General features: G+C 39.1%; 2 protein-coding genes across 2 annotated transcripts in view; one reads left to right on the plus strand and one right to left on the minus strand.

Annotated features, from left to right (window-relative positions):
- Window positions 1-17,491, minus strand: part of ELL2 (elongation factor for RNA polymerase II 2) — an 89,824-nt gene that overhangs the window by 12,999 nt on the left and 59,334 nt on the right. Inside the window, exons 5-8 of the mRNA XM_049769176.1 lie at window positions 8,205-8,464; window positions 4,444-4,568; window positions 4,190-4,277; window positions 812-1,382 (exon numbers count right to left, since the gene is read on the minus strand). Of these exons, the coding sequence (XP_049625133.1) occupies window positions 812-1,382; window positions 4,190-4,277; window positions 4,444-4,568; window positions 8,205-8,464 (1,044 nt within the window). The remainder of the gene's footprint in view (window positions 1-811; window positions 1,383-4,189; window positions 4,278-4,443; window positions 4,569-8,204; window positions 8,465-17,491) is intronic.
- On the plus strand, window positions 5,009-5,491 carry LOC126001974 (signal peptidase complex subunit 1). The gene has a single exon (XM_049769169.1). The coding sequence runs from the start codon at window positions 5,078-5,080 to the stop codon at window positions 5,384-5,386; it is 309 nt and encodes a 102-aa protein (XP_049625126.1). The 5' UTR covers window positions 5,009-5,077; the 3' UTR covers window positions 5,387-5,491.

Genomic DNA, 17,491 nt, shown 5'->3' on the forward strand with positions numbered 1-17,491 from the left:
TTTAGGGTATAAATGTCTTAAGAGCCAACATACTAATAAGGCAACTACAGTACTATAAAAATGAAGCTGCTGTCACTCTGATCAAAGATAATGCTATGGCCCTGCAGATGTAATTTTACCTTGACTGTCTTATTTAAAAATGACATTTCCCGTGTACTAATATTAATTAAAGCAGGAGTTACTCCTGTCTTGGAGATCAGATAGAGATTAAACCTGGGTAGGCCATATCCAAGGCAAATGCCCTACCCACTGTACTATCACTCTGCCTCCCAGAAAGGATTATTTTTATTACTGTGTGCCTAGTTAAATCAGTTCAAGAGTCACCAATAGGCTAGAGTCACATACCTGTGTCTGGAGGAGGATAGGTCATCCTCAAAGAACAGTATCTCATTAATAAGACAGAAAACCCAAGAGTTGGCTCAAAATAACAACTGTAAAATGGGAAAGAGAGGCCAGAGAGATAGTACAGTGGGGAAAGTGCTTTCTTTGCATGGGGTGGACCTGTGTTCAATTTCTACTACCCTATATGGTTCGCGAATACCACCAGGAGTGATTCCTAAATGCAGAGCCAGGAGTAACCCATGAGCCTGGCCAGGTAAGGACCCCCTCCCCCCAAAAAAACCAGAACAAAAACAAAAATAATTTCAAGAGATGAAAACCTGTTCCAAAGCAAAATAGTGACATCAATAACTACCATGGAGGTCAAATGATAATAAAAGCATCAGGAATCCTAAAAGCAAGCTCACACATTCATGAGTCCACACTTGCATTCATGAAGTAAGTGTGGTCGGTATTGACAGAGATCAGATACCTTCACTGGAGTCTGGACTGGCATTGCTGAGCTTGGCAATTTCCTCTTCTCTTTCCGGGTCCTCTTCTGTTTCCTCGATGGTCTCAATGTCATGCTTTTTCATTTGGTCCTTTTCCTTGTGTTTTTTAGACTTCTTTTTGGACTTCTTGTGAGACGATGAATGATTTTCTTCCATAGGCTTTGGACACTTGAGGAGATCAGAACCAGGGGCTAAGTTTTCCAGAGAAGTCCTAGAGGTATATTTGTCTTGCTGGTCCTCATAGATACTACCGTTTTGACTAAAACTGTCAAGTGGCAGGTCTTGAGTCCCCCGGCCTTCTGGAGTGCTGGGGGAATTGGAGTTGGAGTTGACAGTCTGGGGAGGGTTAGAGACGGGCAGGTGGGTAGAAGGCAGTGGTGGGGGGCTGGGAATAGCAGCAGCTGCAGGGGGTGGCGGAAGTCCCGCAGCCAACTTCTCACTGGTGGGATTCAAGTGGCCATTCAGCGTTGGTGGCACTCTGTTTGTCAGGTGAGAGATCCGAGCTTTCTTACTCATCAAAGGGTCAATGAAATCTGAATCTAGGGACCGTTTCTGGATCAGGAAGGAGTGAGGGGGAGAAAGAAACATAAACTAAGCCAAAGTCACCAAAATTCAACACAGGCTGGACGAGTGACTGTATGAACAATGATGTAACTTAGACTTTAATCTCTCTCCCGGAGATTTGCCTTCCTTTTTCTCCAAACATACCTTATCAACCAAAGTAATATCACTAGAAAAAGAATCTGGTGAACATACTTTTTTCCCCAAGATAATTTTATGTTTTCTGAGTATTCTGCTTCACTCAAATTCATGGAGATGATTATGCTAGTTTATATGGCTTATACCACTCAGCAGAGTATGATATATTGCTGATGGACTATTATCTCTGTTGGCATGCATAGCTTGCAAAATGGTATTTCTTGAGAGGAGAAAGTAGATTGTTATATTTCATTCTGTGACACTAACCGAGTTGGTAAAGGACAAGAAGTATGTGTGTATTTAATCTCTAAATTGCTAAAAAATCTCCAAATATGCATGTTACAATTGTCAGTTATTATGGCTCACATCTTAAGATGAGAACAGCTAGCATTTTCAGAGTAATTTCTCTAAGTCTCTCACTACTAAAATATCATCTAGTATTTTCCCTGTATTACTTGACTTAAAATGTAAGCCTTCATATGGAGCCAGAGTGATAATGCAGCAGTAGGGTGTTTGCCTTGCATGTGACTGACTCAGGATGGACCTCGGTTCGATCCCTGGTATCCCATATAGTCCCCCAAGCCAGGAACAATTTCTGAGTGCATAGCCAGGAGTAACCCCTGAGCTTCACCAGGTGTGGCCCAAAATAAAAAAAGCAAAAACAAAAAAAAAATGTAAGCCTTCATAATTGGTTCATAGATCTGTAGAAATGATGTAAAATTAATTTCAAACATTTTTAATATTAACTCAATCTGGCAACAATTACAGTAGTTAAATTAAAAATTCCTAACTGAGAAACACAAAACATACATCACAATGTAACAACTGTGACATATTCAGCCTGAAAGTCAGAGTTAACCATTCCATTAATTTATCCTGTGTTCTCAGTTCAGCACCATTGATTTGGCACCTAGTATACAATTAGTTCAGAGCATAAGTAGCTTCAGAGTTGCTGACATTAGAAGTCAGGCCTCTACTGACAGTACTTTACTTTGCCATTGCTCTGCTTTCTTTTTTACAGATGGGGAGAGATAGGTAATAGATCCTTAACATTTTCAGACATGTGCACAGACTTTTGCTCAGGGCACACTGCTTTTTCTCTGTATGTCTGTCAGCTTCCTAACCCTTGGGAAGAAATTCAGAGAGAACACTCTTTATTATGCACTGGTCTTAAAAATGTTGTAAAATTGATGGAGTGATGAGATATATGTTCTATTGCAAGTTGCAGAAAATCAGGAAATTGAGGATTTAAATCTGACCATTTCCTGGCAAAACCATGTGTGCTTGAACTTAAAACTCCCCCAAGTCTATCTATTTGCCTTTTTCTCGGATGGGCTGAAACCCTAGGGGAAGCTCCAAACTGAAATGAAAATTGATTGAAGTATTCTGTTTCAACTCTAATTGAAACACTTGAAGAAAACATGTGAGAATGGAAGGACTTGCTTATTTGCTTAATATACATAGATTGACACACATATGAAAAATAATCAGTGCTAATTAGGATGTGGGGAAAGGAATCGTTATTTACTGTTTGTGGAAATGTCAGTTGCCTCCAAGAAAAACAATATGGGTATTCTTCCAAAAACTAATACTTGAACTTCCATAAGACCCAGAAATTTCACTTCTCCACATCTAACCTAAGGGTCCAAACACTATTTTGGAAAGACATTTGTACCCCTATGTTCACTGCAGCATTATTCACAAATGCTAAGATCTGGAAATAACCCAAGTGCTCAAGAACAGATGACTGAATAAGGAACTATGTGGCACATGTATTTAACAGAATACTACTCAGCTATAAGAAAAGCTGAAATTACATTGCCACATGGATAGAACTGGTGGAGTGAAGTCAGAAAAGAAAGAGACACATGATCTCTCTCATATGTGTGATAAAAATGACAATAAGGAAACAATCAATGATGCAAGGTAACAGAACTGGAAACTTGATCTAAAGAGATGAACTTCCTGGGTTTGGGGGTGGGAGTGGATAGAAGGGGTCATCCCTGGGACATTGGTGGAGAGAAGTGGACATGAAACTCTTATTTACAGTATTGCAAATCATGGTTCATAAAAATGAGAGAAAAACAAAGCCTCCAACATCAAATAAATTAGAAGATGTTAGAAGAAAATAAAGGCAAATTCTTCAATTTTGTATGTATCTGGAACTGGTTCAGAAATAGTCACTCTAGTCAATGACTAGAAAAGTAGATAAAATTTAGAATTTGTTTTGGTTTTTGAACCACACCAGGCAGTTCTCTGTGCTTACTCCTGGCTCTGTGTTTAGGCCTTGCTGAAGGGACCATATACAGTGTCAGGGATCAAATCTGGATTAATCATGTTAAGGCATGTGCACTACCCACTGTACCTCTCTGGTTCCAAAATACAAACTTCACAGATAAAAACCAAGGAGACATTTGGTAAGCAGTACTCTTCTGAGGGAAGGATTCTGGGCTAAAAGTAAAGACCCCGATTCTCCATTAAGTTCTGTCACTAACCAGCTATAGGACTTTATATGGCTGCTTATGCTGATAACCAGCTATGCAACTAACCAGCTGGACACTTCTCTAAGCCCTCTTTCCCTGGCTTACAGATCAGAGGGCTTAAATTATAAGCCCTCTAACATCCATTTCCAGCCTATGACTAGACATCTTATTAAGTACCTGAGGAGAAGATGCAGTGTCTCTACTGGAACACACAGGAGATTCTGAGCAGCTGGTGCTGGCAGCATTCTGAGATGGATTTAGTTTTCTGTAAATGACATATGTATTCTAATTATGGAAAATATTTTTCAGTGTTCACGATAGAAAGTTTATCCATGTTTTCTTTTTGAGTCTTGATACCAAAAGAACAATGACTAAAACAATGATTTACTACCTTCATTTTTGAAAGGGAAACAAGGAAACAGAAAACTTACCTAGAAAGTGTTGACTCTAATGTGCGTCTGTCTAATTCACTGTATCCTGGCCAATCTCTCTGAAGCTCTTTAAACACATAATCCTTTAAGGTATAGGAGAGGTCCTTAGGGTTCAGATTGGCTACCTAGTAATTGAAGTATAAACAGAGCATTAGATGTTTTTGTCTTGTTTTTCTTATTTCCTAGCCTAGAAGAGGCCATCTTTTAACTGGATTTCCATTGAAATACTTATACCAATAGACCCAAAGGATCAAAGGACCCAAAAGCTAACAATGCAATGTTCAGAGAGCAAAAACTGCTGCTCCACTTCATTTGGGAGTAAGAACCCTGTATATGTGGTTGAACAAACACCCTCACCCCAACAATGCCATTTGCACCAGATCTTCTAATCATGTATTAAGCCACATTAGGAAACGGGAAGAAAGTGTTTGCTTGTTTTAAAATCTTTCTTTTTATGGTCAAAGCAATCTCAGTTATGTTAGCAGTTTTACTACTTACTTCTGGTCATTAACTCCATTATTTTAGAATTAAAATAAAAATCCTTAAACATTTGCCCCCGCTGCGGCTGCCCGGTCCGAGACTGTCGGCGCCCCGCTGCCCGTCGCACGGCCCCGGCCCCGAGCCCGAGGACGACATGCTGGAGCACCTGAGCTCGCTCCCCACGCAAATGGATTACAAAGGCCAGAAGCTGGCGGAACAGATGTTTCAGGGCATCATTCTTTTTTCTGCAATAGTGGGATTTATCTACGGGTACGTGGCGGAGCAGTTCGGGTGGACGGTCTACATAGTGATGGCTGGATTTGCCTTTTCGTGCTTGCTGACGCTTCCTCCGTGGCCCATTTACCGCCGGCACCCCCTAAAGTGGCTACCAGTTCAAGACTCTTGCACAGAGGACAAGAAACCGGGGGAAAGAAAAGTTAAGAGGCATGCTAAAAATAATTGATGGTTGATAGGGCTCTTATGATTCAGGTTTGCTGTCACACCTGCTTTTGTTGCCTGAAGTGAAATAAATTGCTTTCATACCCCAAAAAAAAAAAAAAAAAAAAAATCCTTAAACATTTATAGTAAGTAAAAACCAAACAGTGCTGTAATGTGTAAGAAACTTGCCCTTCAGCAATCAACAAAAATTATCTCCATACAAAATATCAATTTTGATACTGTGTCTGTCATTTACTTGGATAGCTAAGTTTGTTCCTGGGCCTGTCATTTCTCCCAAAAAATCACTTATTCTAATGCCTTATAACTCCCTCAAATCAGTAAGTTAAGACATAAACCAAAATAACCCTCAAATAACTGTTATTATTCAGCCAGTTTATTTCCAAGAGTAATCTTACAATTTAATTACAATTCCTAGTGTCCAGACCTAGATCACATGACAACACAAATGTATGGATTCAACTGTGAGGTCTAAGGTCAGAAGAAATATAATCTTAATGTTATTTTCTATAGAGTTTTTGTATTAAATAAAAGTCTTTTATTTTTAAAATACTACTACATATACTTTGCTGATTTTTTTTCTCAAAGCTAAACTGATATTAAGGTTATAAAATAGAATGCTCTCACAGCTAAACTAATTTTAAGGTCATTTCATTGACATCTCATTAGAAGTGAGTTTTTTAGCTAAGTTTTTCATATATGAACCCTTTAAAATATACTGCGGGCCTGGTTGAGATATGCTCTCTAAATGATTCTAATATGCAGGCAGGATGAGAGTATTTCTAGATTCTACCCAAGAATCAACACTTCATGTCAGGAGTAGGTCCATACATATTAAAATATATTTATGTCTAGGCATATATGTAATCACATATAGACACAAATCAGTAGCAGCTTCTGAGTTCCCTCTGCCATCATTTTGCACTCTCATCCTTTAAGCTAGGAAGTCTTTTACAACCTTCTGAAGACTCAGCCACCACATATTTTGTGATTCATAACCTGAACTTCCCCTTTGATCAAATAAATGACTAAACACACACCCTCATTCTTACTTTCATCTTGTCTTTAAGCTCTTAAAAGTACTATATGACATCAAGATTTAAACTACTTCCCAGGATCACTCATTTACTGTTGGTGAGAATGGAACTTTGTTCAGCTACTAAAGAAAACAGTAATGGAGACCTCAAAAAATTAAATGTTGAACTTCAATATGACCCAGAAACTCCACTCTTTTGGCATCTATCTATCCAAGGGACAAAAACCACTATACTGAAAAGACATTTGTTATGTGCACTATTCAAAATAGTCAAGATATAGAACCAACAGAAGTGCCCAAAGGAAGATGAGTGAATAAAAAAGACTGTGTTATAGATAAACAATAGAATACTACTCAGCTATAAGATGAAATAATACGAGTTTCTGTTATGTGGATGGAATTCATGCCAAGTGAAGTTTGTTAGAAGATTCAATACAGAATGACTTCTTCCATTGGTCCTTGAAAGTTGCCTTAGAGAACCAAGTTTACAAGAGGAAGGGGGACGAACAGGAGACCTTGGTGGAGGGATGCTGACACTCTGGTAGAGGGTGTGGTATTAGAACTTTGTGTCTCTGAAAAATTATTATAATAGTATTATAAAATATGGTGTCTAAATTAAAAAATAATTGTTTTCTAAAAATCTCCAAGATTGACCATGATAAATTGGGGAATGATTAGCCCAGAATTAAAATTTATGGTTTCCTCTTTCATTACAGTATCAAGTCTTAAATGTGAGAGAAAACAAACAAAAAAACCTCTTTAAGGCCTTATTTCTTGACTATAGATAAAAATCTGCAGAGTTTTATGTTTTTTTTTTTTTCAGTTTTATGTTTTAAGTGATGAATTTAAGAAAAATTTGGAATTGTTACAGTTTTAAAATAAAGAAAGAAAGAAAAGATCAGGCCAGAGATATTGTTTAGCAAGCAAGGTACTTGCTTGCATATAGCTGACCCAGGTTTAATTCCTGGCACTGCATATGATTCCCTGAGCACCACCATCCCTGATGACAAAGTTAGAGGCAAGCGCTGAACATAGATGGGTTTGTTTCAATAACCAACAAATGAATAAATGAATAAAAAGTAAACAGCTGGGTTGGCACTTAGGGTGCACTGGATATTCATCAACATGTATAATCCAAAGTCAGAATAAAATATGTAGGCAGTTATGACAAACTATTGACTTTGACAAAACGAATGACCTACTTTTTGTATATAGGCTTGTGATTATCAGGTAATTAATCAGCACAAATATTTTACACATTCATATCCTTTAAAGAAGATGAGTGACTGATCTTAGCATACTCAATGGTAGTCAAATCAGAGTAATATAGACAGCAAAGAGTATGCAAGGTAAAATATATATAGAACTATTTATTAGATAAAAATATTCTAGCTTATACCAATAAGCTTGACCAATAAAATCCAAAGCACAACTTCAGCCCCTAAAAACCAATAAAAAATGAAGCAATGTTTAGTTGATTCACTACTGACAAGTGGCAACAAAAATGTCTTACTTTCCTAAGGGGATTTCAGGGAAAATTTTGTTTAATCCAAATGAAGATAATGCTCTGAAACTTTACTTTTTCACAAGCCATTCAGAAGCCTGTAACTTATAAACCCAATGTAAATGTCCACTTTTCACTTAGTTCTTATGAAAGAGTAAGTTAATAGTCAGGATTATATTTCACATTTCATGAACTGAAATAATCCAAAACGTCTCTACCTAAACAACAGCAGCAACTACAAGCCTTCTCAGACAAACTGTTCAACAAGAAGCAAGCTGTCCTCACCTGTTGCAGAATTGCTCCTAGGGAGTTCTTGTCTTTTTGATTGACACCATCTTTCTGCAGTCGTGCCAGTAACTCCGGTTTCTTGTAGGCCTTCAGTGCCAGTAAGTGGATCACCCTGTCCCTATAAGGCCTCTGGGAAACACTGCTGCTGCTGTGCATCTTTCGAATCGTGTTTGCGGGGTTCATGGGGGTTGACCTCTTCCTTTCTGGCACTGCATCTGAAACAGCTTGAGGTGCCTTCCGAATCTGCACTCTTTTCCCTAAAGGCATTTGCAGAAAATGAAGATCTCAGTTTTCACAACTCTAGATAACTCTACATTTCTGGAGAGAATAGAGGCTATGAATTTCAGTTTTTACTTTATAAGAGGCCTCCCAAGCAGTATTCAGGAGTTGTGTGTGTGGGTGGGGAGGGTCCGCACCAATGATTCTTAGCCAACCAGGCCAAAGGGTACCATGCTGATTGAATACTGCAGTGCCAGGGATGCCTAGTCACCCTGGAGGTCACTACTGGAGGTCTCCAGGGCCACACATGGCAGTGCTCAGGGGAATTGAACCTTGCTAATAATAATAAGCACGTACTCTGCTGAAATATCTTCTGCCCCTTAGTTTTTTTTTTTGTTTTTTTGTTTTTTGTTTTTTTTTTTGTTTTGTTTTTGGGCCACACCCGGCGGTGCTCAGGGGTTACTCCTGTCTGTCAGCTCAGAAATAGCTCCTGGCAGGCACGGGGGACCATATGGGACATCAGGATTCGAACCAACCACCTGTGGTCCTGGATTGGCTGCTTGCAAGGCAAACGCCACTGTGCTATCTCTCCGGGCCCCTGCCCCTAGTTTTGACGTGTAAGAGCTATCAAATGCAAACATTCTGAGTAAATGAGTAAAATATTATTTTTTCACAGAATCATTTATTGGGATAGAGAAGTATTACAGATAAGTATGATAGTATTTTAGTCACTTAGCTACACATGCAGTATAATTAGTGACACATGCCATAGCAATAGATTGGAAAGTGTAAGATTGAGGTATTTGACATTAAGAGGAAATAGTTATTTCCATGCTCACCTGAGTTAAGTACTGAAGTTAAATATACCCATTCTATGCCATTTCCTTGGCAGATATAGAGTGAACATGTGAAATGTGTGAAGTACTTATCCTACTTCACTGAGAACATGTACATGTTTGGCTGGATCATTAAGGCATCACTTAATAATCTCACAGACCCAGGAACTCTCACAGAGTGAAGAGTCAGGTATAATTTGGGATTAACAATGAATGTATCAGTCACATTCACTTTCAACACTCCAAAACAAATTCTGAGCATCCAAAAAGAAAAACAAATGAACTAACCCTCTAAAACTACAAATCAAAATGTAAAGCCAACCAAACAACCAGATACTTTCCACAGAGCTGACAAGTGGATCTTCTCTGTGGTGCTGAGTGTCTTAACGAGTCAGAAATGTAGAAAGCGGCAAAAAGGAGGCCTTAACATCCTCTCCACACAGGCTTGCTGCCTTGCTACCATTAACCCACCTTTTTGCTTAGACTTAACAGGGACAAGTGTTTGGCCAGTGGCTACTTTTAGAAATGATCTTAAGCTTCAGTAAAGTAACCTGAAGACTATGTGAATGTTTAAAGCTACAAGGAAAGAGCTGGCGCTGACATTGAGAAACCATTCCTTCTTGGAGAATCAGAAGTGAGAATTTTCTCATTTCTGAGGTGGAATCTTACAGTTCATCTAGTATATGAAGCCCCTCAATTTATGTTTGCCAGATAATGAGGAGGAAGAAAATGGTGGGATACTGTGAGGGGGCTATTGTTTTAGGATAACCAGAAACATGGAGTACTTCAGAGCAGCTTTCGATGTTGAGCAACCTAAAAGGATGGAATTTTGCTGACTAAGATTTCTGTCAGTTCAGGTGCTCTAGTGGCCTGATTAACTGGGTTGTTTATCTGACACTATTCTACCTAGAGCAGAGATAAAGAGACAAGACTTTTATTGGCTGCTACATTTTTCTAATTCTCTGATTTTAACCAGTGGCACATATCAAATCCAAGTATTGGACAACAAAAGAACTTAACATGAAGGTTACACTACATGATGATAAGAACTATTAAATCAAGGGCAATTAGAGTTTTAGAGATAGATGTAGGTTTTAGAGTTAGATATAGATTGTTTCAGTATTTTTCTGAATTGAGAGGTGGCTAAATTATATGAGATGGGCAGAACAACACTACTTATTTTGAAAAAATAATGTGGGAGAGCACCATGCTCACAGCCATGTATGCAGAATCTCTTGGGTGAAACTGGGGAAACCTGATGATTAGGCATCGGGTACCATTTTCAGGTTTGCAATGATGAGATAAACTCAAATGGAAAAGTACTCACTGAGTCATATGGAAGTTTCTATGATCAACAACCAAGCTTTCCTTCTTGGACTTTTTTGTGGTAGAATTTGTTATTATTGTTTTAAATAAGGGTTTTTCTAATGTATGCTGAGCTACTTTGTCTACCAATAAACTTTGAGTCAGTGTTTGCTGGCTTTCAAACTGAAGTAAGACTAACTAGCAAAGTGTCAAGCAACAAGAGAACAAGATTAAGAAAGCAAGCAGGCAGAAGAGCCAGAGTCAACATATGTTTTTTCATGTTCTCAGCTGCAAGAGCCTTAAAGTCAGAGAGACATTTATACCCTAGCAAATGGGACCTTCCCACCCTACCATTTTTCAATTGCAATGGTGTTAGCATTAGTTTTGAGACTCTTCCTAAGAATTTGTGGACAAAACAATAGGCTCAGGATCACACCTTGCTGGGAAATGCTTTAAGTTCCATATTCCCATCTTCTTGAAATCTGCTTTATTTATGCTACCCCAAAACAAGTCGATGGTGCAGTTTTTCCCTCTCATCTTTCTGTGGTGGGCTGAAAATGCCTTTTAATGCTCATACACACAAATAGCCATTTAGAATGACTCAAGGCAAGCATAGAAAATTACAGACACACAGAAAAGTCAGTACAGGCTCATGTTTCAGAAGACACATCTGTGTTTCTGCCTCACCTCTGATCCTTATTCTCAGGAGAGCTTCAGTCTCTTCGCTTCCCTCACCCTTTCCAAAGTTGGCAAAAGGCAGACAAATCTGGGGCTACTCTGCATTGGGGAGAGGAGACCAGACTCTGGGCAGGGATAAGATGGCTTAAGGCTGTCCCATCATCATGTCCCATGTCTCCCCTATCATCAGTACACTTACTTCACCTTTACCTATTTTTTTCTTTCTTTTCAAGAGTCAGTCAGAGGACAACTCATTTCTTTCAAATGCTGAAAGAATCATCCAAACACACTGAAAGATACTCAAAGATCACTTGTTTGCTGCCTCTTCACTGTCTTTGTACTTCCTGACCAAGAAGAAGCAATTCTCTAGTTTAGGGTCAGACAGATTATAGATGAAGAAAATATCACTGCCAGTAGCTATAGAACTAAGATGCTAAAGAAAAACAATAAGGAAAAAGAAGCAAAGCAGGATATCTGGTTCAAAAAGGGCAGAAGAAAGGCTTTTTTCCCCCCTCTTCATATTTGCCTCAGAAAAGCCTTTTTAATAAAACCTATGGGAGAACCTAATTCTCTTCCCAGACCCAACTGCTAATCAATTCCCTGGGCTCCTTATATAAACAGCAGCAGTGGATCCGACAGGGCTGTGTATTCTGGGACTATATCTGAATCACTGTTTCATAACAAGGAGCATACATCTAACTTTTGCCCTCACTGTGAGGTGGTACAAGGTATTTGCCCATCTGTCTAAGGCCCTGGGTAAAAATATCAGAAGGAATGGTGTTATGGAAGATAGGAGGGGAAAAAGGGAGGGAGAGATAGGGAGAGGTGTTGGAGAGACTAAGAGAGAGGGGAGAGAAGAATAGAAAACGAGAGTAAGAGAACTGAGAGAGAGAGAGAGAAATAGAGAGAAAGAGGAAGAGTGTAAAATGGAAGGGAAGAAATAGAGTGGGAAAGAGGGATAGTAAGAGATGGAAAAAGAGAAGAAGAGGAAAAGGAGAAAGAGAGAAAGAGAAGAAAAGTGTCTGCCACAGAGGCATAGAGGCTGGGGCTGGAGGTGGGATGATGAAGATAACTGGGGACAAAAATGAACACTGGTGAAGGGATGGTGTGGGAACATTATATGACAAAAACTCAACTATCAAATATTTTTAAACTGTTATCATGGTAACTTAAACAAAAATTTTTGTACTAAAAAATACTACCTTCTTTTGATGGATAAAGAAAAGAAGCTGGTGGGGTTGGAGCGATAGCACAGCAGTAAGGCGCTTGCCTTGCATGCATCCAACCTGGGATGAACCCTGTTTCAATTCCTCCATACGGTCCCCCATGCCTGCTAGAAAGACTTCTGAGTGTAAAGCCAGACTTCAGAGTGCTAATGGGCGTGAGCCTAAAACCAAAACCAAAACCAAACCAAACAAACAAAAAAAAAAACAAAAAAAAACCAAACCCCTCCAAAATACCAAAAAAAAAAAAAAAAAGAAATTGCACAAATGTTAAACTGTGCACTCAATGTTAATCAAACCCATACATAATCATCAAAAACAAGATAGATGGAACAGAGGCTAGAAAAAAATGAAATAGAAGTATAAAATTATATTGGTTATTTTATAAAACCCGAGTCTGCACATAAAACTCAACCTGCATAAAAATATATAACTGGTTGGTGGGAGGGAACATGGAAACTCTGATGAATGAGATTGAAACTGGTGGTGGGATCGGTGTTAGAACACAGTATGTCTACAACTCTGAATAACTTTGTAAATCATGATGTTTTAATAAAATTTTAAAAATAAAATAAAATAAAGCCAGTAATAACATATATATATATATATATATATATATATATATATATATATATTATTTTGAGCCCCACTGGGTGACGCTCAGGGGTTACTCCTGGCTATGTGCTCAGAAATCAATCCTGGCTTGGGAGGTCCACATGGGACACCAGGGATCGAACTGAGGTTCGTCCTGAGTTAGCTGTGATAAGGAAAACACCCTACTGCTGCGCCATCACTCCGACCCCAGGAATAAAATATTTTTTAACAAGAAAAATATATCATTCAGTCAAAACCCAAAGTTCATACATGGTGTAGGTCTCCACAAGCCTATTTCCACAGACATCAATCACCCCAAGGTACCTGGCCATACCAGGTAGCCTATCAGGGAAGGACAAGGAAGCAGAAGGAAGGATAAACAATAGCCAATCATTTTAAAGATCATCAGAAGGTTAGAACACCCCTATATTCTTTTCCTATATAATCTTCTTCATGACCTTGGGCGAAGCTCATCTCCTTTAGGAGATGGCCCTGGATGGCCATTTTGGCCACTTTTTTGGCAGTTAAAGTGTTGATCTTAAGAAACAAACAAACAAACAAAACTCCAAAAGTACAGATAGGATCTAAGCAGCCTAAGATAGCAGTTAACTTCATTAAACAGTGATTTTCTTCTTTAACAAAGGCAAAGGGTTATAAGAGCGTTCACCACTGAAATTAATACCATGACTAGAACTGGAAATGTCATTGAGGAAAAATGTTTTCTAAGTTAAAAACTCTCCTACTGCTTCTTATGCAAAGATGCTTCTGTTTCTCTCAGCCTAAATGAAGGCAGAAGCAGCATGTTGCCCTGAGTTCAAGGCCAGGTAGGCCTCTGGATTCTCTCTTAAGCCTTTGGCTGGTATGTGAGGTTTAGCTGTCACCAACGTGGCCTGGCATCAGGCCACCACCAGCATTCATCTCATCTGTCCTCTATTGAGGCTGACACTGCTGAATAAAGTCTTGTTCTACAGGTACTTCTAGCTGGCAGAGCTGAGCTTTTGGTACCACTTTTACCTATTATTAAAGAGGTGTCTTCTATTGTCTTAACCAAAAGAACATGACTTTAAAAATGAGGTCCAACATGTCATTTGCTATTTGTTGATACAAACAAACTGATCATGTAAAATGGTGTAGTAATCAGAACCTGTCCCATAGGGTGATTGCACAATTTAGATGAGTGGCCACAAGTGAAATGCCAAGGAAGGCTTTGGGTTTTAAAGGTGACTGACTAGCACCAAGAGCTGATAAAGAGGAAAATGGGGGAACACTGGTGGTGGGAAAGTTGCATTGGTGTAGGGAGGTGTGCATTTTATGGCTGAAACTCAATTATGAACATGTTTATAAGCATGGTGCTTAAATAAAGAAATTATTATTTAACAAAGAGCTGATAAATAAACTAGATCCCTTTGACAGTGTGAAGAAAGCAGTAAGATGCATGCTGAGCTACCTGAAAGAAACAAGGTAATAGATTGGATACACACACACACACACACACACAAACACACACACACACACACACACACACAGTTTAAAAAATCAAACATAAAAAGAAAAAGCAAACAGGAGAGCCAATTGGGTCCTTTGCAATTTTGACTTGATTTGACACTTTAAAAAAGTTGAGTGTTCAGGGCTATAGTAAAAGTATAGCAGGTAGGGCATTTGCTTTCAAATACAGCAGAACCAGGTTTGATCCCTGTCATTTAATATCGTCCCCTGAGCTTGTTAGGAGCAGTTCCTGAGGGCAGAGCCAGGAGTAAGCCCTGAGTACCACTGGGTGAGGCCCCCAAACCAAAATCAAACAAACAAAAATAGAGTGGTGCAACTAGGTTTGAATTCTAGGTGAAGAACTGAAGGCAAAGATGAGAGCAACAAAAATTATTAAAAGGAATGGGAAACAGGGACTATTAAGAAAAGGCAGGCTGGGGCAAGAGAGATAGCACCACAGCAGTAGGGCGTTTGTCTTGCATGCAGAAGAACAGTGGTTCAAATCCTGGCATCTCGTGTGGTTCTCGAACCTGCCAGGGTGATTTCTGAGCATGAAGCCAGGAGTAGCCCCTGAGTGCTGCTGGGTGTTATCCCCCCCAAAAAAAAACAAAACAAAACAAAAAGAAGAGGCAGACTGGGGCTGGAGCAGTAGTGCAAGTTCTAAGGTGTTTGCCTTGCATGCACTAACTGAGGACAGACCGCTGTTCGATCCCCAGACGTCCCATATGGTTCCCCAAGCCAGGAGCAATTTCTGAGCTCATAGCCAGGAGTAACCCCTGAGTGTCACTGGGTGTGGCCCAAAAACAAAAAAACCAAAACAAAAAAAAAAAAACAAAAACAAAAAAAAAAAAAAAAAAAAAGGCAGACTGAGTTGGTTGTTATCTGAGCTTGAGCATGAAAAGCTTGGGAGGTTCTTAACAGATTTTGGAGCCGAGTCTAAACACTGGACAAGAAAGCTCAGTGGCCAGAGTGCAGCAGAGGGCAGAGAGGCACTAAGTCTGCTTGGATCATTGGCAGATCAAATTCCATTAAAGCTTGATCACTTCAAACTTAGAGGTCACTCTGCAATGTGTGTTTAAAGTACCTGTCAAATTAGTAAGAAACTGTAAATTCTGAACTTCCTTAGTAACACCAGGTTGTACCTGTAGAGTCAGCTTGTGGGTACTGAACAGTTTGTTTTGTAATCTACACATGAATCGTACTTGTCTAGGACAGGGACATGCATATGAGTTCTGGGACTACCCAAGAGTTATTCATGGAAAATTACAGGAACAGATTTGGAAATCTTGGAACAAATCAAGTAAAAGTTTTCAGCAAGTCAGACTGGGAAGGAAAAAAGCATTTGAATGGCTCAAGTCTTCTAATTCCTTTAGACAAACCAAGTTGTCCAGCTGTTTATAAATAAACTGGTGGTTTTGAGCAGAGTAAGACACTCAGTAACTACAAAAGCAAAATTTCTAGTCTGTATCTAAATTCAACTGTATATCTTAAAAACAATGAGATTAAGCCTTCAAGCACAAAAGTTAATTGAGTAACTTTTAAAGGGAAGAAAGAAAGGAAGGCTGAAAAGTCTTTACCTCACTCTGCAGGAGAGGAGAGGTGAAAATCTCATTGCTGGGAATTTACTGGGCATGGAACCAGGCCCCAGGGGTACAGATACCCAGGGAAGCCATGAATTGTTGTTAAACCAAACTAAATGTATCTAAGCTAAGCACTAAGTCCCAGGAGCACTGGCTTTGTTCCAAAGAAATACTTATTAGCGACACTAGTGGAGTTTCTGAAATCTGATTTTGCAGCTGGGTCAGCAATGGGAAAACAGGAGCAGAATTATACCAAACCATAGGAAGATGTTGGTTAAGAGATGTGGTTCTTCAGAAGACTAGTTTTTACTTTTTAGGATTTTCTTGGTGAGTTTTTGTTTCTAAATAAATATCCTTTTATTATTTACCATCCAGTGATTTGTATTATTAAACTTCCCAGGGCCGGGAAGAGCTCTTCCTCGCTCTTATAGTTCTTTCTACTACTATTAACAGTCAATGTGACTCTTCAAAACCACAGAAGCTATGGCAGGAGAAGCTGCTCAGCAGGCTTTGTAGGAGGCCCAGATTTGATCCCTGCAACCACATGCCCCTGAGCATTCAGTCAGCATGGAGCAAGACTAGACCTTGAGTATCACTACCAAGTATGGCCCCAAACCAAAAAAACCAATCTAAAAAAATTGATAATGTCAGTGCTTTAAATTTTCAGTTCCTGGGCCAGAGAGATAATATAGTGAGTAGAGTGTTTGCCTTTTATGGGCCAACCTAGGTGTGATCTGTAAGACCCCATAGAGTCTCCCAAGCCCATCAGGAGTGATTCCTGAGCCAAGAGAACGTCCTGAGCACTGCTAGGTGTAACCCACACTACCACCCTAAAAAACGTTATATTTCCCTCTTCAGTCTGATGCATATTTGAATGAGCTGATAACAAATAGGGAGACGAGGACAAAGAGCCTATAAACCACATCACAATTGAGGTATGAAAGAGATAATACCCTATAATACATTCCTATAAGCACATTTTAGTATTCTGTAGTAAAAATTCCTTGTTTTCAGAGATGCTCTGAAAATGGAATATAACCTGTGACAATGAAGTTATCAACTCAAAAATTCTATGTGTTTGACTATAAAAATATCCCAAATAAAAATGCAAAACAAAAGCACTATATTGCATCATTGAAGTGACACCATCTAATAACAAAGAAAATACAAAGGTCCAACTATTATAATCTTCATAATAAAGTTTTTATTTACCAAATTCCAATATTGTGTAGTAGTAACAGACAACAGAAGATTCAGGATTTATGAACGAAAGCTTCAATCCACCCAACTGGCCAGCAGTAAAAAAGAATAGGCCACAGATATAGATAGCTCAGCAGTACAGCACTTGCCATGTGCACAAAACC

This window comes from Suncus etruscus, chromosome 2, assembly GCF_024139225.1.
Source record: "Suncus etruscus isolate mSunEtr1 chromosome 2, mSunEtr1.pri.cur, whole genome shotgun sequence".
In the NCBI taxonomy this organism is placed as follows: Eukaryota; Metazoa; Chordata; class Mammalia; order Eulipotyphla; family Soricidae; genus Suncus; species Suncus etruscus.

Coding starts and splice junctions, on each gene's coding strand:
- LOC126001974 (XM_049769169.1), top strand. CDS start 5,078: ATGCTGGAGCACCTGAGCTCGCTCCCCACGCAAATGGATTACAAAGGC.